Source organism: Ricinus communis, chromosome 5, assembly GCF_019578655.1.
Source record: "Ricinus communis isolate WT05 ecotype wild-type chromosome 5, ASM1957865v1, whole genome shotgun sequence".
Taxonomy (NCBI): Eukaryota; Viridiplantae; Streptophyta; class Magnoliopsida; order Malpighiales; family Euphorbiaceae; genus Ricinus; species Ricinus communis.
In genome coordinates, this window is record NC_063260.1 from 27,296,342 (window position 1) to 27,318,784 (window position 22,443).

Here is a 22,443-nt window from a genome sequence, read left to right on the forward strand (position 1 = left end):
ATGCATATTAATATTCCTGTGCATGTTTAAATGTTACCACTAATAACAGTCCATCAAATTAGCTTTGTACAGTAGTTGATTAGGTTTCCTTTTAATTGATTTTTAAAATCATTAATCATATCCATGAATTTAACTTCAATCTGTTCAAACTCAACTCAGCTAACGTTCAACCCTGAGTTGATTATGATTGGCTATATAAAATTATTTCTTTTTCCTGCCACTGAATAGGGGTTGCACATCCTTTGGAAAATGAGTAAAGGCTTGGGTTGGTATTGTTGCTTCAGTTAACCATTGAAGAGTAAGGTGCATTAAACAGCCAAGACCGGCGCCATTCAAGTGAAAATACAAATGCACAGAAATAAGCTTAAATGGCATAAAAAAAATCCGAATTAAGAGATGTAGCACCTGAAAATATTGATGACAACTAAGATAAGAACAGGAGAGAGTTTCAGATTCAACAGCAAGATTTTCCAACTGGGTTAGAAACTAGATGAAAAAGGTAATTTGAGAGTCAAACTCTATATTGTTCTAAGGTACAGATACAGAAGTCTATCAACAGACAAGAATACATGGCATCCAAAAGTCCATCAGATCTTTTGAAATTTATTCAGTTGCCTACTATTTGAGAAATAGTGGGATTTGACGCTCATCTTGATCAAGTTCATTCATCGTTCAGTTGTTATATGAGATGCAGGACCAATACTAAAATCCTTTCTTCAGATCTGTGAAGTATTTCCAACCAATTGCCCTTCTACGCTATAGCAGAGATCCTCCGTTCTGCTTATACAGTATCACTCAAGGAGTTCTCTATGTCTATCACAAACCTGTACTTCACATCTCTCTTTACTAACCTTTCAAGAGCAGCATTTGCATAGTCAATAGGAACTAATTCTATCTTGGGGTAGATTTTATGAGCAGCACAGAAGTCCAGCATTTCCTGTGTCACTTGGGTACCGCCTGTAATGCTGCCAGATACAGTTTTCATACCTGCAAAGATTTACCGTAAGCATTTTAGTTCTTGCAAGTTATTTGACCAGCAAAGCAACCAGCACTAACAAGGATAAACAAGATCTCTGCAAATTGTTAAAGAGTTACCGAGATTGAGACTCGCAGGACTGAATTTCACTTCACTTGGGAATCCCACAAGGACAAGAACCCCAGCAGTCTTCAAGAGGGACATGTATGGATCAAATGGGTGATCACCAGATGCCGTGTCCACTATAAAATCTAGTGAATTAGAGAAGGCCTGCAGAAAAGATCTCAGTTATCTTCAGTAGAGACTGGATTATAGCTTTTCTTGCCAGCCATTGAGAACAAATATGGTCTTAAGAAGCACATGTGATTTTACCTTCATCTGTTCTTGGTCAGATGAGACAACAAAATTGTCTGCGTCAAGCACACTCAAGGCTTCTTCTTTCTTGGATATGCTTGTGCTAAAAACTGTAACTTTCAGTCCAAACGCCTTCCCAAACTTCACTGCCATGTGACCAAGGCCACCTAGACCAATTACTCCTAGAGCTTTACCCGGTTGGTTCATCCCATGCCGCATCATGGGATTGTATACAGTGATTCCAGCACAAAGCAAAGGTGCTGCTAAAGCTGAAGGATAATCATTGGGTATCCTAAAGCAGTACCTGCAGATTTAACACCAAAACTAACATTTTAGTAGCGTAGAGGCTGTTTTACTCGTTGTGCAATTGCATTTTAGTCACTTTGTTAACTCCCTGATCACATATGCACTGAAATAAAATCATCCTATAAATCCAATATGTGCATGTGTAAGGCCTCGCGTAAACTATCTAGAGCAATTACACATCCTAGTGTGGAAAATAATCTAATTGCAGAAGAAGCATTGTAGAGGACTTAAAAGCTTTTCAAGAGAAGAAAAAGGAAAGGATAGATCCTGGAGTGTTTACCTTTCATGGACAACAAGGTGACTAGAATATCCTCCTTTTGTAACTGTACCATCCATATCAATGGCATTAAAAGTTAAAACTGACCCTTTTACACAATAAACTTCTTGCCTGTCATTACAATAATCACAATCCTTGCATGAGTTAACATAAGTGCCAACACCAACACGGTCACCAGCCTTGAAGCGGGTAACGCTGGAACCAACCTCTTTTACAACTCCGACAATCTCATGTCTGCATGCAGCCAATCATATTTCATTAGTTAAAGGAAATGATCAAATTAATGAAATTATAAAATAGGCCACATACCCTGGCACTAAGGGATACTTTGAATCTCCATGCTTATTCCTAGTCCAAATAAAGTCTGCATAGCAGATTCCACAATGTGTAATCTTTAGTGAAATATCATCTTCGCCGACAGCCCTGAAAAGACTTCCCCAGATAAGTTGATAATGCATCCATGTAAAATATGTAAGGCGAGCGAAATTTGAGAAATAACTCTGGCACAATCTCTAATAAATCCTATGCAGTTGATGAATTTTTGGATATCATTCGCTGCCGTTTTGAACACCTGATGCTTAGTCTCAATAGGAGTCATAAACTCAGAATGTATTGATAGATCAAGAAAAACAGTTTAACTTTCCTTGCATCTTTTATGGCTGGTAATGGATAAGGAATACATAGAGTAACTAAATAACTAAATAAATAAACCTGATCCCGTTTTACATCAGAACACTTAGATAAAAACAAAAAGTAGTCTTCTTCTGTGAAGACAATTGGGGACATTACTTGTCAAGCTTTATATATCATCAGCAGTTTTGACCATAAACAAATTTCCGAAACCTCCTATGCTCTTATAACGCCTATCACAAACTAACATGCCATTGAAAACATAACAAGATTCAGATTTTTCTTTTTTAGCATCATAAAGTGCCAAGAAAATGCAAATAAGTTAGATTATGTTATTTGTGAATTGAAACCTACGTGTGTAAAACAGAGCATAGGCACGACTTAATTAAAAAAAGAGAAAAAACAGCTCAGCAAGAAAAGACCCATTGTGTAAATAAGCATTCAAAAAAGAGGAGAGATACAAAAGCTGTACCTGCGGCTAAACTTGTAAGGTGATAAAACTCCAGATGGATCTCTAGCTGCCCATGCAAGGCAGTCCTCTTTTACACTCTGTGAACTCATGGTTAAGTGCCAACTGTTCCAGCATAAAGAATACACAAATTAAATTCAGACTTGCAAAAGAAATTTGTCTTCTTCACACAAGTTTAATAAAGTCTTATTTGGTATATGAAAACAAGAAAGAACTGAGGCCTACAGCATTTAGATGAAAAACTGAAATAGGTATGAATTAGATGAATAAGGAAATCAAATTCCTGCTCTAAATTTAAACCAAAACAGTAGGCTCACTTGACACATAGAAGGCTTTTTTTCCACTTGATCTAACAATGGAATTTACAATTTATAATTTGGATTATGGAATGGAAGTAACGTTTGTAAAGTGATATGTTCACATTCGCCAATCGAGCTAGCGAGTAAGATCTTAGATAAGAGATAAAGCCAGTAAAAAGATCTGATGTAGACAAATCCAAACAGATAAAAGTAAATACCAAAATTAAGATTAGCCAAGGACAGGGAGACACAGATTTTAAAAAAATAAAAATAAAACAAAAGAAAAGAAGTGGACTATTGTGCTTACCGCTGACAGTGAGCAGAGATGCTGATTGAAACGGATTGGAGTATTTAAGTATTCTGTTTTTGCGCAATTAACCAAGAAAGAAGCAGCGGAGGAGGAGCTAAACTTGCTAATTATTTTGTTGAAGGAGACTTCATATGAGTAGGATTTCTCAGCCTTCTTCTGTCATAGAAGACTCTTTAACGTTAGCCAATTGTTTTAATGTAAGAAAGGCCTTGGCTGGCAGCACTCTCAAATTTTGCTCCAGATATACGTCAGCTAATTGTCCTGTGGCTTTCATTGGAATGAATTTCTTGAGATTTGTGGATTTCCCGTTTGCCAATTCTGCATTGGCCTAGACATTTGTGCCGGCGGGTCCAACCCAAAATATCTGACGTATCATCTTACCTCAACTCCGATTTGGTTGGAAACATTACGCAGCCCAACCAATCCTGCTGTGTGATTTTGGGCTATAGTTTTGCTTCTTTAGCGCTCCTCTATTTTAAGTCTTAATTCACTTCTTGGAGAATAACACTCAGTAACCCCATAAAATCACCCGATGCTTGTTTTCAGACATGACTACCCAAATACCCATCCTTTCGACGGAAAACATTTTACATAAATATAATATCTATATAAATTAAAATAAAAGGATAGAAGTCATTTACATCAATAAAATATTTATATGAAATAAAATTAATATGAACGTTTAAGTATTATTAAAAATAAATTATTTAAATATAAATATAAATTTATATAAAAATATAAAATTGAACTTTTTAATATATAAAAAAATATTAAATTTTTAATCGGAATAAATAAATGATAATGAATTATTCTATAAATTATAACTCTTATTATTTAAAAATTATAAATTTTGTAATACAATTTTAGAAATATATTTTTTTTAAACTTTATTACTTGTACTTTAATTATATTTGAAGATGGAAGTATAATGCATGAATAAAAAATAGTAATTCATAAATTAATTACAGAAATAAAATAGTCTAGTACCTGTGTTTTGGGCCGGAGTCATTTTATATGAATAAATATATTAAATACATAAATGGATGCACTTGTCTCATTTTTATAATTAGTCTCACGATCTCAACTTTAATTCAATTAGACTTCTCAATTTTATTGATTAGTTTTAAACCCTTCGATTATATATATTATGCACGTATATTTTATGTCATCTAAATACGTGCAAGTTTAAATAAAAAGATAATATTTTTAAAATAAAATAATGGCTAAATAAATAAATAACTCTCTAAACTTGTCTCATTTTTGCAATTGACCCTTGAACTCAACATTGATTCAATTGAATCTCTCAACTTTTACTAATTAATATTTTTAAAACTTTCAATCACAAACATTAAGGGTGCGTGTTTTACGCTATCTAAAAAAACACGTAAATTTGAATAAAATAATAATATATTTGAACGGGTTGTCGAAGCCCTTCAAAATAAATTACTGATTTTTCTAAACTAACTTGTAGAAATAGTGAAACCAGGTCGAATCCCAAGGGAACCAATGTGGATAGCTTCTCAAAGTAAAATAAAAGGGGGGTTTTTGAATGTTTGAATCAAAATTATAAATAAGCAGAAAATAATGAAGGCTGAGTAGTAAATAAAAATCAATCTTAACAAATTTCCAATTCAAGAGTGTTAATTCCATCCAATTGTAATCATGATCATAGGCTAAAATATTAATTCTTCTATTCAAGTACTTAGTCTACTTATTCGAAAAAGCCGCAACAAGTGTAATTCTCCTAATATAATTGACTCGAACCCAACATCCAAATCAAAACTTACCATTAGTCAACTGGGCACGATAGCGTTCCATATCAACTTAATGATAGCATTAAGAATAATGAGAATGACTAAACCAACATTAATTTAATTGAGATAACTGCAATTGAAATAACCTTGTTCCTTTATTTTCCTAGAGCCTATCATGCAAGCTATGTAATTCGAATAAGCCGTAATCACACATACATGAGCCAACTCCTTGCTACTTGTGTCAATCGTTCATAACAATTACGGATCACAAACTCAAAGTTTAGCAATAGAAAAATCAATATCAAAGTTGAGTCGTCAGTTCAATCAATATCAATAATTCATAAATAATAAGAACAAGAAATAAAGAATATTTAAATTAAAGAAGAATTCTGTTAAGCTCAAAGCCTCACAAAATCACAATTGGAATTTATTCACTCTTGAATTAGAAACTAAAAAAACTTAGCCACTCATGGTGGAGTAAGAATTCACAAGAATTGTAGATAGTAGAAGAAGAAATAAGAATATGAATATCAATCTGAATCTGAATCTGAATCTAGCCATCCTTATATAGGAAGTAAAACCCTAAACCCTAATAGAATCCTTATTAAAAAGAAATAAGCTTCCTATTTAATCTTATCCCTACAAGAAAGGATAAGATTAAAAGTGATCTAAATAAATTAAAACCCTAAATATATGGAAGAAAGTTCTATTAATCCAACACTTCCAAAAATAGAGGAGATTAACTAGGGATAGGTCCACCACAATGAAAACTCCGAAATTTGAAGCTCTCCTTAGCATCATTAGCTCATGGGGTGCAAGGCGTGGTCATGCCTTGCTTCGCATGCGGAGCTTATGGGGCGTGGTCACGCCTTGTCGCTGATCTTCCGTGCGATTTCGCTTCCTCCAAAAGACTTGGTTTCTGATAAATTATGACTTAAAACATGTCTTTAGGCTGGATTTTGCTCCATCCTTGATATTGCATCACCTAAGTCAGAATAAACATAATTTCCATAATTAAGTACATTATTCAACCAAATTGCAAGGAAATTTAACACGATAAATATAACTATTTGTGACTTATCAAATTCCCCCACACTTAATTTATGCTTGTCCTCAAGCATACCTCAATTCAACATACCAATTCTCCTTTTAACCTTCCTTTCATCTCTTTCAATCTCCTCAAATACCAAATAAATTAAACATACATTAATGAGCTGAATAATAATGACAATCAAGAGATTAGCATTCATAGGATAAATTTTGTAAAAAGAACAAGTATCTCAATAATTCATCAAAATCAAAGCAACGAGACTTAACACCCTTACATGGTTTCACTCAATACTCTCAAAGTGTTTAGGGTGCATTTACTCTCGGAATCAAAACAAAGCATGTTATTACCATAAGCTTGCTAATGAATCAAGTCTCCACCACTACACATGAATTAGATGCAAAAATCAAAGGGACTTTACAAAGGTTGTAATAGGGCTTAGGAAAGGGTGTGATAAAGGAAGAGCTGAGATGTTTCATAATTAAGACAAAAAGATTAGATTCTTGCATGGTAACTTATGCCACATCCACGAAACATATTACAAAAACTTTGAGATTTATTCCCACATTTTATATTAGCACTAAAAATCTTGGAGAAATAACATGTAATAATTCAATTCAATACATTTGATGAATACTTCTCCAATTATCCTCTTTCATGAAAGGAATAATATCAACTTCCTTCCCCCATTTTTTTCTTTTCTTTCTCTCTTTTTTTTTTTGTTGTTGTTTCATTTGTACCATGCAACACTTCCCTTTTTGCCTTGACAAGGGTAGAAAAATAGAGGTAGCAAACGAAAGGTCTTGGGTTAAACAACATGTGTTAAAAATAACAAAGAAAATGGAAAATAGGCTCAAGGTGGCTAACTAAAAAGGAAATCAACACGGTAGGTATTTTAAGAGTCTAAGAGTAGGTTAATCCTAATTGCCCTTATCATATTAAAGCATCAATCCAAAAAATGTGGTCTCAATATGAATTCAGAAGCAAGTTCTAGAATAATCATACTAGTTTGATAACACTCAATATCAAAAATAATTAGAGCAAAACATAATGAACTGCTCTTTGGCTCAAAAGCTCACTTGAATGTTTACATTTGTATCAAGTCTTGTGCAGTTTTCAATCAATAAACTAATGAGATACCTTCGGATAGTTTTAAAGAAACACTAATCATGCTTATCCCTTTTCATGCATTGAAATTCAAACCAAAAATGTATTTCTAACTTACATGGTATTCCAAGTTATCAAAATAAAACTCAAGGTTGCAAAAGAAAAAGTAGCATATATGAATTAAAGCATACCTAATTATAAGCATAAAAAAAAAATATTTTCAAGAAGAAAAGAAAATCATGTAATTATCATATTCCTCCCCTACACCTAAACTATACATTGTCCTCAATGTATAAAAAAGAAAATGGCTCACAAAAGAAATGAAAAGAGATATGAAACTCTCCTGATTTGCGAGCAATTCAGACTGAATAGTGAGTGGTGATGGTGGGAAAGGAGGTAGAACCGCCCAGTGAAAATAGAAAGTTTTGGTGATGGCTGCTGCATAAGAAAATAATACGTTGGTGGTTATGGCAAAATAAAACGTTCTCTTTTCTTTTCTCTCTCTCTTTTTTTTTTAGCACAAAAATAAATAATAATAATAAAAATTATAAATTATAAATAGTAATAAAAAGTATAAATTAAATAAAAAAAATAATAATAAACAAAAACAAAAAAATAATAATAATAAAAAAAAACAAAAAAAAAAGAGTGATTTGAAGTAAGGCGTGGTCACGCCTTATAAGAAGCGAGCTTCCGTAATTTTTGGTGCAGTTTTCAAAACAAAGCGAAGGCTTGGAACAAGGCGTGGTCACGCCTTGTAAAGCCTAATTTTTGATGTTTTTTTTTTTTTTTTTAGAGAACAGGAGATGTTTGGGAAGAAGGCGTGGTCACGCCTTATAGAAATTAGTCTCCTGCCAGAAAAAAAAAAAAGAAAAATTTATTTTTTTTATAAAAGAAATTAAAAACTAAAAACTAAAAACAAAATAAACTAAGTGAAAGAAAAAATAATAATAATAAAAAAAATAAAGCAAGTATTTGGGTTGCCTCCCAATAGCGCAATTGTTTAACGTCGTTATGCTCGACGGAATGATAAAATATTTGAGTCATCCAAATAAGTGAGGTGATCCAAAGGAAAACTAATGGAACATAAAGCAATTTCACCAATAACACAAGGTAATGAAAACATACCTGGATCATTGCATTTTTCAGGCATATTCTTTTGCAAGATGGCTGACACATTCTTACTTACCACCACTTTCTCCTTTTCCTTCATCCTTCTTTTGTTTGTGCATAATTCCTTCAAGAACTTTGCATATTTAGAAATTTTCTTGATAACATCCAATAATGGGATATTTATCTCCACCTTCCTAAATGTATCTAGGATCTCCTTTTCTTGCTCATCTTATTTTGGCTTAGCTAATCTGCTAGGAAAAGGAGGTAATGGAGTGTGAGATGAAAGAGATAGAGGAGGATCGAATTTTACCCCACGTGATGCTTTAAAGGAAACTTCTTCTTCATTTTCCTTACTTAGTTCACTTTCTTTAGGTGGAATCGAGCCTGAAGGAATCTCTTTTCCACTTCTTAGAGAAATTGCACTAACGTTCTCATTTGGATTTATTTCTGGTTGCGAAGGTAGTTTTCCAGAATTTTGGGTTTCCAATTTACTAACTGACGTAGCCAATTGAGTTATTTGATTGCCTAAATTTTGAATGCTCGACCTTGTTTCCTGTTGAAATTAAAGATTATTGTTAGCAAAATTTTTAACAATATCTTCCAAAGACATACCTGAATTTGGTTGAACGGGTTGTCTATTGAAATTCTGTGGAGGATATTTCTGTTGTCCTCCTTGATTCCCATAGCTCAAATTCGGGTGATGTAACACCCTTACTAAATATTTATATATACAAAAATCGTTTTTCTCCTCCCTCTCTCTCTTTTCCCTTCCCTTCCCCTCTCCTTCTCTTCTTTTTCCTTCTCCCTCCGGCAGCCACCATTGCCTCACGTTTCCGTCGCCTGCGAGCCGCCAAGATGCCACCGCATCGCTTGGTTCGGCCTCTTGGCTTGTTTTCGGCGATCGATGCCGGATCGGACTCCCCACCCCCGAAAACCCCGGAAGCCACCCTCCTTCGTCGGAAAATCCTTGCCGTGACCATGGGAAGTGTCGCGTGAGCAGCGACTTTCCGGCCCGATCCGCCCTTCCGGCCACTTTCCGGTCAAAACTCTTGCACGGACTCGTCGCAACTTGAGCTTCGTAGCGCCCGGATTCGACCGGCTTTCGGATCCCAGTGTTTTCCGGACGCGTGAAATATTTTAATTTTTAACTCGGTATAATTTTATTTTAGACTCTGAAAGTTTTGTTATAATATTAGAAAGTTATTGTGGCTATTAATTGCTTGTGTTGGGTAGTTTAAAAATAAATCAAATTAAATTGTTTGGATTGTGGTGTTTTGGAGTCGGGAAAATATTAATGCAGTTCTTGTGGCCCGGCTCCTGTTATTAAATTCCAACATGTTTGATATATTTTTGGCAGGTCCTGGACCCGTTTTACGGGGGGTAAATATCCGAAATTTAGGGGAGGTTCTGTCAAACTTTCTACAGATTCTAGGCAGTCGACCTTAGGGTCTAAGTTTAGGAAGAATTTTCGAACGTCTATTAATTGTATGTCTTTTGTTATTAGATAATTCAGCCTTCCCGCCAGCTCCACCCGAGGCGTAGGAGCGGACTGTGGAACGCATCAAATCTGTGAGTTAAAGTCATTTAATCTTTGCGCTATTGCTAGTCTGATTTTAATATGATTATTAGTATCGCAAAATAAATGATTTCACTTGATTATTAATATTTGAAATTATATAAATATTATTATTAGTATGTTATAATAAGACAAACGTTATTATTTTTCCCCTCACAAATTGCACGTTGTTTTATCTTAAATTTTTAATCTTTATTTCGATATGTGTTGGATGAGTTCATCAGATAATGATATTTATTATATGTGATGATTGCGAATTGGGAAATGTGGCTTGTAGAATGATCATGGACATGTAATAAGATATTTATGGGTTTGCCCTGGTCGAGCATGGCTCTCTGGGCTGATTTGTGTAAATTGCAGGAGGTAAGGTCCCTGGTCGAGCATTGCTCTCGGGGCGCCGGCTTATTTGGATACTTAAGTGACCGGAGGTAAGGTCCCTAGTCGAGCATTGCTCTCGGGGCGCCAGTCTTATTGGATTAAGAGAGCCGAATGGCTACTAGATTTCTTATTTGGATACTTAAGTGACCAGACTGGAGGTAAGGTCCCTGGTCGAGCATTGCTCTCGGGCGCCAGTCTTATTTGGATTAAGAGAGCCAAAATGGTCAAGTAGAATTTGGGGTTAGGGTTCTACTTAGCCACACGTCCCGTGAAAGTAAAAATGTCTTTATTTATTTACACTCTCTTCTTTTATCATTTTATTACTATGGTGTATGATTATATATTATGATTGCAATTATATTCAGAAATTGGTATATTGTTCTGAATAACTAATATATCATGTGAAGGTTGCAATAGTCCTTAGATTATTTGATTTTGACTCACTCTAGACTGGTCGTTGTAATTTTTCAGGTGATAGTTAAAGACCTTCACCATCGCACATTCGACATCGACTTCTTCTTCTTCTGGACTTTTGTAATTATCTTGTACTTCTATACTTGTCATTTTTACTCTAGAGTATCCGCAGTAGGAAATTTTAAAATTTATATAACTATTCTGACTCCTGTTGGTAGTATGATGATTTATTATGCAAGACAATTATGACTACTTTATATTTGGTTAATTGTATATATGGATTTGCGGGTTGGTAAGGCTTACTACGGGTTTCGGTGGCCTTAAGCCTACCCATTCCCTAGTGCCGGTCACGGGCCCCCAAAGTGGGTCGTGACAGGTGATCTCTCCATCCAGGATTGTAATGATTGGAAAAGGGGTCATACTTCCTTTGAGGTTGACCAGCAAATCCGCCTAGAGCATTAGCTTCTTGTATGGAGTCTTGTTGCAATATAGGACACATATCGGTGGGATGTCCTTGCAGTGAACATATTCCATAGACTTTTGCCATTTACAATTGCCCTACAGCCATTTGACGAACTAAAGCAGTTAAATCAGAAATTTGATTTTCAAGATTTTTAGTACTTACCTCATTAACTCGCCTTGTAGCTCCATCAGCCCTTGTACCAAATTGCTGAGAATTTTCGGCCATGTTTGAAATTAATTGCTTGGCTTCTTCAGGCATTTTATCTACCAAAGCTCCACCACTTGCTGCATCAATCATACTCCTATCCATTGGCAATAATCCTTCATAGAAATATTGGATTAGGAGTTGCGGAGAGATTTGATGATGTGGGCATTTAGCACACAGTTGCTTGAACCTTTCCCAATATTCATAAAACGTTTCTCCAGTGAACTGTGTTATGCCACAAATTTCTTTTCTGATGTTGGCAGCTCTTGTTGCAGGGAAAAACTTGTCGAGGAACAATCTTTTCATCTCGTTCCATGTTGTTATTGAACCGGAAGGTAGATAATAGAGTCAATCCTTTGCTTTATCCTTCAAAGAAAAGGGGAAAGCTCTAAGATTTATTTGCTCTTCGGTCACACCATGTGGTTTCATTTCGGAGCATACAATATGGAATTCTTTCAAGTGTTTATGAGGATCTTCACCTGCACATCCACGAAAAGAAGGGAGTAAGTGAATTAAACCAGATTTTAATTCAAAATCAACTGCAATATTAGAAAATGTAATGCATAAAGGTTGTTGATTTAAATCCGGTGCAGCTAGCTCTTTGAGAGTTCTGTTCGCCATGTTTTCTGTAACTTTTTGAAAAATAGATGTGTCGCCAATAGCTATATCTATTTCCTCTATGAGCCAATTTTTTTCTTTGCTTAGTCTCCTTTCTTAATTGGCGCGCCGTCTTCTCAATTTCATGATTAAACTGCAAATCAATATCTTGAGAAGAACGAGTCATAAACAAATAAATTAATCAATGAGAAACTAAAATAGGATCCCCGGCAACGGCGCCAGATTTGAACGGGTTGTCGAAGCCCTTCAAAATAAATTACTGATTTTCCTAAACTAACTTGTAGAAATAGTGAAACCAGGTCGAATCCCAAGGGAACCAATGTGGATAGCTTCTCAAGGTAAAATAAAAGGGGGGTTTTTGAATGTTTGAATCAAAATTATAAATAAGCAGAAAATAATGAAGGCTGAATAGTAAATAAAAATCAATCTTAACAAATTTCCAATTCAAGAGTGCTAATTCCATCCAATTGTAATCATGATCATAGGCTAAAATATTAATTCTTCTATTCAAGTACTTAGTCTACTTATTCGAAAAAGCCGCAACAAGTGTAATTCTCCTAATATAATTGACTCGAACCCAACATCCAAATCAAAACTTACCATTAGTCAACTGGGCACGATAGCGTTCCATATCAACTTAATGATAGCATTAAGAATAATGAGAATGACTAAACCAACATTAATTTAATTGAGATAACTGCAATTGAAATAACCTTGTTCCTTTATTTCCCTAGAGCCTATCATGCAAGCTATGTAATTCGAATAAGCCGTAATCACACACACATGAGCCAGCTCCTTGCTACTTGTGTCAATCGTTCATGACAATTACGGATCACAAACTCAAAGTTTAGCAATAGAAAAATCAATATCAAAGTTGAGTCGTCAGTTCAATCAATATCAATAATTCATAAATAATAAGAACAAGAAATAAAGAATATTTAAATTAAAGAAGAATTCTGTTAAGCTCAAAGCCTCACAAAATCACAATTGGAATTTATTCACTTTTGAATTAGAAACTAAAAAAACTTAGCCACTCATGGTAGAGTAAGAATTCACAAGAATTGTAGAGAGTAGAAGAAGAAATAAGAATATGAATATCAATCTGAATCTGAATCTGAATCTAGTCGTCCTTATATAGGAAGTAAAACCCTAAACCCTAATAGAATCCTTATAAAAAAGAAATAAGCTTCCTATTTAATCTTATCCCTACAAGAAAGGATAAGATTAAAAGTGATCTAAATAAATTAAAACCCTAAATATATGGAAGAAAGTTCTATTAATCCAACACTTCCAAAAATAGAGGAGATTAACTTGGGATAGGTCCACCACAATGAAAACTCTGAAAATTTCGAAGCTCTCCTTAGCATCTTTTAGCATGGGGTGCAAGGCGTGGTCACGCCACGATGATTTCGCAGCGAAGCTTATGGGTCAAGGCATGGTCACTTCGGCAGTGATTTCTGCGCTTCCTCCAAAAGACTTGGTTTCTGATAAATTATGACTTAAAACATGTCTTTAGGCTGGATTTTGCTCCATCCTTGATATTGCATCACCTAAGTCAGAATAAACATAATTTCCATAATTAAGTACATTATTCAACCAAATTGCAAGGAAATTTAACACGATAAATATAACTGTTTGTGACTTATCAATATTTAAAATATAAAATAAGTAAATATTTTTTTTTAAAGTAAAACAATGAGTTTTAGTTCTCAAACAAAACTTGTCGTTTTTTAATATCTGTTAAATATTTCATTTGTTGTGGTTACTGGTGTGGGCATAGCCTATGAGAATAAAAAGAAGAACTTGATGATAAAAAAATTAAAAACAATTTATTTAGTCTTTTAGAAAAAATATACAATAAAAAATATATTAGAATTAATAGAACACATTTTTTACAAGAGGTTAATCCAAAACGCTTAACTTCCATCTATGAAGGATTTAAATATAACAACTCAATTGAATCAAAATTGAGTTTAGGAGACCAATTATGAAAATAAAACAAGTTCAATCATTTACTTTACCTATTATAAGTAACATTATTAGTGAGAATATTAATTTTTTATTACTACCATAAGTATAGGGATTAAAGATAACAAGTCCTAAAGTTGAAAAGTCCAATTAAATCAGAATTGAGTTCGGATGGCCAATTGCAAAAATAGAACAAGTTCAAAAATCCATTTATATATTTAGCCATAAAGTATTTATATAAACTAGAAATTAATATAGTTATATTGTTTTATTAATCATAAGTTATTTAGGTACATATACAAATCTTTACATTAAAATATAAAATTAGAAATTCTTTTTATGAAATTGAACAAAAAACATATAAAAATTAAATTAAAAATATATTAAAAATTTTAATATAATTTTTATGAAAGTAAGTAAGAAAAAATTTTCAAAGTAATTAAATAAATGAGAAAAAATTATAAAAATCCTTTTCCAAAAAATAAATTAAATTTATAATTTAAGAAGTTGACTAGAAAATTTTAAAATAATTTTTATGATGATAGAGTGAGAAAAATAATCTAAAATAATTAAATGGTTAAGTATAGAATTATAACACTTTTAATACTAATTAATATATATCATTCTAGAATAATTAATGTCCTTTTTTAATGCTCATATAATTATTATTTTAAAATAATTTTTTTTCGTATAAATTCTTAAACTCACAACAATTTAGATAAATAACTTAAAAATCATACAAAAATTCTTACGAAGAGAGAGAAAAAGCATACCACCTTGCTTTCATATATATATATATATATATATATATATATATATATATATATATATATATATATATATATATAAAAGATCCTGGTGTACTCCAATAAACATCTGATAACAGAATCTTAAGTTCCCTACACAAATCATACCAACATTGCTTGAAAGGTAAAAGCAAGCCTGGTGGCACCCGTCCACTTAATAGCCAAGCCATGCACCTTAAGTAAGACTCGACGGTGACATCCAAGTAAAGGAAAAACATATTGTCAAAAGAATAGAACAAATAAAAGTCCTGAAGACAGACACCAACTAATCACTAATCAAATGCATTTCATTTGAGCTTATTTCATCATCTGGTTCACAAGCATATTAGTCAAAAAAAAGAAAGTACTGCACCAAGAACTGTGCCTCGAATTGTTCACTCACATTATAAGATCTTACACAACACATTTCTTCACAATGACATCTTCATGTCCATTACATATGCCGCCCGTAAGAAAGTATAACTAGAGACGCACTCCACAAATTTTTCTTTATTAGTACGTTCCAGAAAATTAAGAGATGGCTAAAGCTTCAAAACAGGACAAAGATGCAGTACATAGAGATCTAATCCATTCGCAAAATGGTCAAGGACATCGACAGCAGAGAAATTGTTGAACATCTATGCATATCAAATCAAGCACTAAATTAAGACTTGAGATTTGAGAGGACTGACTATGAAATGTTCCCCAGTCCAGCAGTGGTTCTAGTGCATCTTATTTCTGTTTCCTCTTTCTTGAAGGCTTCTCAGTCTGCAGATTTGGCTCCGACAAAACTTTTGATTGGTCAGATCGTGGTTCTTCAGGCAAAGTGCTATGCAAAAACTTCTTGCTGGAACCAACATGGTTGCAGAAAAACTTAAGCATCTTCCTCCCTCTCATCCATTTAAGCATTATCTTCATGTGGGTTTTGCTATTCAATCCACTAATATTAGCCTCCTGTTATTAAAGTAAACAACAAAAAGATCAGATGTAAATAGAAGCAGCAAAAATATCAATTTCTTAATTAGTGTCTTTTGCTTGTCTGTTTCTTATAGAAAATGGCAGCCCTCTGTAGATAAGCACAGACGTACCCGAGAAACAGTTTCTATGCGTTATTTTTACAAGACACAAAGTTATCTTTAACGGATTAAAAAAAAAACCCTATAGATCATAGAAATTTGAAATTGATTAATAAGGCATTTACTTAGTTTTAAAAACAGTGGAAGCCAAAATGCAAGTAAGGTAATAGGAGCAGAGGTAAACAAAGAAAAAGAACAATTGGTTTGAATATGCAGGGATAGCAGAGAAGCTTAGCTTTAGTAAGTAGCAACATCGAAGGCACTATAAATTCAGATCAGATCAAGGAAGAGCAGTAGGTCGGAGGCAACTAATATGAAAAGAAAGTGTGCAGACAAGTCATAAGTGAAAAACGAGGTTTATTAAGAAGAATTCGATAAAATATGCGTATCAGAAACATTAAAGAAAAGTAAATAGAGTAGACGGCAACATCAAAATGAGAAAAAGAGAGAAAGAAAGAACCTTGGCGTAATTCCAGGTGTTGGCAATGGACAGAGGGCCACGCTCCTTGATGATATTGTATAGAGATTGGGAAATCAAAGCAGCTTCAGGGAACGGAACCTTAGGGTTTATCTTCCTCACATTTACTGCACGTTGCCGCGAGAAATATCTCAGCATCGAATTCTTTATTAATCCAACATTTCCACCACCACCGCCAATCCAATTCATCCTCCCGCCCGGATTTATCAAATTTTCCTCAATGCTAATTAATTAGGGTTTTAGCCTGTTCTCTTTCACTAGCAGAGACTCAGCTAAGTGAAGCAGGAGCCAAGCTTGTATTACATGGACTACGGACTGAGAAGAGTCTTTTCACACCATTATTTCAAATTGAGACCAGGCCCAAGTGTAGCGGTAAGCCCAACTAATTAATTGACAGGAAAACAAAAGTAAAGTAAAATAGGTCTTTTTTCTTTATCTTTTTAAATTATAATAAAATATATTCATAAAATTAATATTATATTAAAGACTATATATTAAATAAATTTTTATATATTTATAAAATTTAATTATTTATTAGTGTATTATACGACTGTTGTAATTATTTTAATGTTACTATTTTAAATTATTTTATTTTAATACATATATTTATTTTTAACACATATAATTTTTATTTTTTAAAATTAAGATAAAATGAATTTGAATTAATATTATATTAAAATAATTTTTTATATATTTATAGAAGCTAATCGTTTATCCTTTGTTGTCACGACGACCGTAATTATTTTAATTATAAGTAATAATATAAATCGAATTTATATATATAATTGAATAGATTTTGATAAATTTAAAAATAATAACAAATTAAATATTTTTAATGTCTTTATTAGTTTTTTATATTTAATATTTTATTAATATAATAATATATAAAAATTATTAATAAATTAATAAAAAATTATAAAATTACATATAAATTTTGATTCTAGGTGTTAATAATAAATATATGTGTCAAAATAAAAATCATATATATATATATATATATATATATATATATGTTTATTTACGTATACTAAAATTTTTATTTTCCATTCCATTAGATAATAATATTACATAATAATTAATTTTCTTTACATTTAAATTATTATTTATAAATTTAATATTTATTTTATTTTATATATTATTTATCAACTTTAGTATTAATATTTATTACTGTAATATTTATTGTTTACGTATAAAATATAAGACGTATTGCGCCAGGATTTAACAGGGTCAACGTCTGACACACGTGTATATATGCATTAGATAACCTGATCCATGTTATAATTTACTCTTTTTTCCCCTCTCCTTTTTGTGCTCACCGCGTATAACCTGTTCTTGCTGAAGAAAGAAAATGAAGAGACCTTTCTCCATTTCCAAATTCTACAGCTCTCTCTAACTTTGCTGTGGGTGTTACTGTTAGTGGAGGTGGTCCTCTTCATTTCACTTCTCGACCTCTTTCTAATTTTAATTCTATTCCCCACCACCTCTGCCTTCACTTTTTTATTTACCTTTTATTTTTTTTTAATTTAAAATCGTTTGATTAAAGCATCCAACTTTCTTTTCCTGCTCTCTTCTTTCATTAATGACGTTGACAATGTCAGTTACTGTTTCTAATTTTGCTTCACATATATTTCCCATGTTTCGCATGTTATGATCAGATGGAAATTGTCATTGTTCCTGTATTTTTATACTGTGTTCCTCATTTTACGAATGTCCCTACTACACATGTTGCAGTCCAAGCAGTGATCTCGCTCTATTCTGGTGGTCGTACAACAGGCGTATAGGTATCCTCATTTTCTAGAACCATTTTCTTTTTCATATTCTTTCATTATTAATTCACCTTTAAGTCTAGTTATTAGGAAAAAAATAATTGATACTTTTGGCTCTTCAATGTGCATAGCTTTCATTTTGATGGTATACTTCCCAGGCATTGTGCTGGATTCTGGCGATGGCGTCAGCCATGCAGTTCCAATCTATGAAGGTTTGGAAAGCCACGCAGTTCCATTATCTGAATGTTATGCACTTCCCCGTGCCTTCCTTAGGCTTGATCTATCTGGGAGGGATTGACCACAATTGCAGAAATGGAAAGTGTACATGATATTGCGGAACAACTTGCTTTTGTGGCCCTTGAGTATGAACAAGCGTTTGAGACTGCTCAAAGCTGCTCATGAATTGAGAAGAATTATGAGCTACCTGATGAGCAGGTGATCACTACTGGAACAGAGCGTTTCCGTGGCCCTGAGATCCTATTTTAACCATTTCAAATTATTAGAACAGAAGCACCTGGAATTCATGAAACAACCTATAAACCATGAGCAAGCTGATTACAGCCGTAGCTCCAAGCATCGTAGTAATTTATAAGGTGGTTGCACCTCTTGAAAGAATAGCTTTTCGAGTGGAGGATCCGTAATAGCTTCCCTAAGTACATTCAGCTGTTATATAGCTGTAGTACCTTTATCTTGAACTTTACTCTAAAAATTTACATTGATTAGTCCTCTTATATCCCAGAGAAAACAAGAGCAACAGCAAACGCATTTGGGCACATCTCATTTTTATATCGTAATTCTCTGATTGGTTTTTGTTGGACGCAGATGTGGATATCCAGGAGGCAGTATGATGCAACAGGGCCCTCCATTGTCAAAGGAGTTGCTTCTATAAATGTGGATGCTTTTTTATTTTTTGGTTGCAGGCCTGGTTTTCATCTGTGGTTTTATTCTCCTCTCTCACTCTTAGTATACACATACACTTATATGACATATGCACTTGTCGATATGCATCGATTGCCTTTATTTCTTCTGCAGGTTGCTTCTCATTATCGCATGACGCTCCGTCACAAAAATCTTTCAGTATTTGTTTGCAAGGTACTTATTCGAAATTATTAAAACAGTGGTGAATATCTTTGACCACTTGCGCCTTGGAACACAATGTGGAACCTCTTACAGAGGGAGAGATTTCCTACAGTTATTAGTATGTCAATGTGCACGAAGAATGCATAATTAAAATTAGTTTTGAATGCAGATTAAAGTTTCTCTGAGATTCAAACATGTCCCGTGAAATGAACCTCCAAGGCTTCATTTTTCCATTCTGGCTGCATACTGGTAGCCATGTAATTGGGATAAAACTACTACGGATTAAGGCTTTCCAAGATCAAGCAAGCTACAGAATGGAATAGCTGCTTAGGAGTTCGGTATTGAAAAGAAAGAATTTTGAGTTGGAATGAAGATCTAGCATATATTCTCCGCAAACAAAGATTCAATACGAATAGGACACTGATTGTAATTGCCACGCAAAGCTATGGGAGAAAGATATGCTGAGAAATATAAAAAATTCTATTCTAGCAGAAATTCAACGCTATGCACCTTTTTGTGGAAAAACGGGGAAAAGGAAAAAAAAGAAGCCCCAATCTTTTCACATGTCATTAGCTGAAATGAGCTATACACCTTTTGTTTTCAGTTAAGGATTTGGATTTCACAGCAATAATTGTTTGATCAATTAAATTCATTTTCTTTCTAGTGTCAAACAAGGAGTTAATTCCTAGTGCTTGAGATTCTTGGAATGCTGTTACCTGGGTGTTGCATTTGTAGGGATTGGAATGCTTCAAATTTAAACTTCAAATGGAATTCTTCAAATTTAAGTTGCAAATAGAGGCATAGCTGCTCTGTAGCTTGTAGGTAGATGCAGGGAAGAGAACTTGAACTACATTTAATGATTTAAACAAGAGAAAGGGAAGAACATTGCTCAAGTAACAGGTTACACGGTTCTTGTAGAAGTATTCGTGTTATGGTCTTGAGCTATCTGGTTCGGTGGCGGTTGGGAAGCGTTGTTGAGGTCATTTTCTGGCCAACAGACAGAAGTACCTGGCGCAAGACAACTGCGGCGACAAGTGGGACAAGAGGGATGACAAGACAACCACTGTTCGATACAGTGAACATGGAAGCCGTGCTTACAAGACCCCAGAACCCGAATTCCTTCTCCCTCCACGAACTCCGATAAGCAAATGGCACAGTCAGCCTCTGCTCCACCCAGCTTCATCCCGGCTGAATATACCACTGTTGGAGCCACCACCAACGGTGACGCGCTTGCCTCAGTGTTAGGTTTCCTGTGATCGTCAAGTTCTCGTTGAGTTTGCGGAAGGCGGTCTGGCGGGTGAGCGGCACTACGTAAGAAGCAGCGAATGGCTGTGTTGAGAACAAGAGCGCATATGAGTGCACAGAGTAGGATAATGAGGATCATAGCCGTGTTGGCTCCAAAATCATTAGACTTGGAGTAAGGCCACCACCTGCATCCATGAGCGTGAGGATTACATGAGGTTGCTGCGTGGGGGGGTGGTGGAGAAAGATGGATCAAGTTTGCAGACGCTGCTGCCATTTCTGGTAGTGGCCGCATTTGGTTGGCTATGCTCTTCAAGTCTCGATCAATATTTGGCTGGGCTTCTTATTTCCTGCCAAATTTAAGGGGATGCCTTTTCCTTCTTGTAGCTTTTCGGTGTTCGTAAGATGAGATAGTTAATTAGCTGAGAGAGAGAGAAGATTGCGTGCTAGTGCAGGCATGGATGATTTTATAGGTATCAGGAAGCAATTAAGCAATGCATACGTGCAGCCGGAGGTCTTACAATTACTTTACCCGATATTAAGGCAAAATAAATGGTTCTATTTATGTGGGGTCTCTCCGGCTTTACCTTCAATTGTTTTTGTTTGTTCCTCATTCCAAAATAAACGAATCATTAACTGTTCATAAAAATTCTGCAGAATGTGAAAGTTTACATTACCGGAAACAATTGAAGCCGCTTCCAAACAAAATGTCACTACTCGCTATAATAATTACAAGGTGTTGAATGAAGCTGTACTGTGGGTACTAATTTATCAATGAGTCCTCGTGATAAGGGAAACGACACAGCCTCCGTAGAAAGAAATTCTATATAGCTTCTTGAATACTCCTTTTGCTTATGGTTCTGTTGCATGTGGTGAATTGGGATGATTGTATCTTATCTATCAATCTAGACATCAATTCAGATTTTAACAACTGGTAATAGTTGTGATGATTTGTACCCAGGTGGGCAAGACATTTTGTCGTTTCAAAAAGTAAAGTAAAAAGGGTGTGTGTGGTGTGGATAAGGAGAGGCTGTTAAAAGGGCTCTGAACACGTTACAGCTTAACGCATACAAGAATTTGCTGATTGGGGTTTTGTTGGACGTATCGGAAGAGAAAAGAGATTTGAGATGGATGTGGACACTTCCTACAGGCCCCATCTCTAATCTAATGATGTCTAATCGTCCATCTTTCTATAGCAAAGGAGAATTCGAAATTATATAGGTCCACGTAAGTAAATGGATAGTGCAGTGCAGAGGGTCGTCCCTACTGAAATGACTCGGTGGAACATCAGCCACTCGAAGATCTTGTGAGTGCTGCCCCACCCAATAAGAGTACTAGAAGTTTCTTCACCTAAGCAATTTAATTGGGAAGAGAAGAAGAAGAATAAGAAGAAGAGTAGAATTTGAAAGTGCCTTGCGATACAGGCAAGTGAACAGTGCATCCAAAGTGTAATTCTGTATGTCATTCTATAATCTTATATACAGTACCGTGGTGGAGTAAAAGACAATTGGTTGTGTTGAGGACCACTCCGTGCCCATACTGTAACTAATGTGTTGGGTGTTGGCTGCTTAAATTAATTTGCCTGGATGTATAATTTTAGTTGAATAATGAATGGGTTATCGTTTTTATCCAATGATTGCGCATGAAACTGCCACGTTTTCAGCTAGAACATGTGCATTCGTGACTGCAACTTGAGCAACCAGGCATGGATTCGTTAAAAAGCATTTGAGCAGGATGATTTCTTATCAGGTC

The 22,443-nt window shown here is 34.4% G+C and overlaps 3 protein-coding genes, 1 non-coding gene and 1 pseudogene across 4 annotated transcripts; 2 read left to right on the forward strand and 3 right to left on the reverse strand.

Annotated features, from left to right (window-relative positions):
* Positions 1-389: 389 nt before the first annotated feature.
* Positions 390-4,124, reverse strand: LOC8278489 (probable cinnamyl alcohol dehydrogenase 1). The gene is made up of 7 exons (XM_002518915.4): positions 3,619-4,124; positions 3,016-3,117; positions 2,223-2,336; positions 1,917-2,147; positions 1,349-1,634; positions 1,096-1,246; positions 390-987 (listed from the first exon to the last, which is right to left on the reverse strand). Exons 2-7 carry the CDS (start codon positions 3,102-3,104, stop codon positions 782-784), a joined length of 1,077 nt encoding a protein of 358 aa, XP_002518961.1. The 5' UTR covers positions 3,105-3,117; positions 3,619-4,124; the 3' UTR covers positions 390-781.
* A 7,705-nt stretch (positions 4,125-11,829) lies between these two features.
* On the forward strand, positions 11,830-11,936 carry LOC112534820. Its single transcript, XR_003079071.1, has one exon. It is a non-coding gene; the product is annotated as a small nucleolar RNA R71 (small nucleolar RNA).
* Positions 11,937-15,336: 3,400 nt separating this feature from the next.
* Positions 15,337-16,917, reverse strand: LOC8278490. Its single transcript, XM_002518916.3, has 2 exons — positions 16,586-16,917; positions 15,337-16,003 (listed from the first exon to the last, which is right to left on the reverse strand). Exons 1-2 carry the CDS (start codon positions 16,790-16,792, stop codon positions 15,782-15,784), a joined length of 429 nt encoding a protein of 142 aa, XP_002518962.1. The 5' UTR covers positions 16,793-16,917; the 3' UTR covers positions 15,337-15,781.
* LOC112534819 lies at positions 16,907-22,324 on the forward strand (annotated as a pseudogene).
* LOC8278492 (RING-H2 finger protein ATL79) lies at positions 20,283-20,986 on the reverse strand. The gene has a single exon (XM_002518918.4). It carries the CDS (start codon positions 20,984-20,986, stop codon positions 20,351-20,353), a length of 636 nt encoding a protein of 211 aa, XP_002518964.2. The 3' UTR covers positions 20,283-20,350.
* Positions 22,325-22,443: the final 119 nt, after the last annotated feature.

Coding starts and splice junctions, on each gene's coding strand:
- LOC8278489 (XM_002518915.4), bottom strand. CDS start 3,104: ATGAGTTCACAGAGTGTAAAAGAGGACTGCCTTGCATGGGCAGCTAGA. Junction 2,337..3,015: donor CCTTACAAGTTTAGCCGCAG/GTACAGCTTTTG, acceptor AAGTCTTTTCAG/GGCTGTCGGCGAAGATGATA. Junction 1,247..1,348: donor CTGACCAAGAACAGATGAAG/GTAAAATCACAT, acceptor TCTTTTCTGCAG/GCCTTCTCTAATTCACTAGA.
- LOC8278490 (XM_002518916.3), bottom strand. CDS start 16,792: ATGAATTGGATTGGCGGTGGTGGTGGAAATGTTGGATTAATAAAGAAT. Junction 16,004..16,585: donor ACACCTGGAATTACGCCAAG/GTTCTTTCTTTC, acceptor CTTTAATAACAG/GAGGCTAATATTAGTGGATT.
- LOC8278492 (XM_002518918.4), bottom strand. CDS start 20,986: ATGCGGCCACTACCAGAAATGGCAGCAGCGTCTGCAAACTTGATCCAT.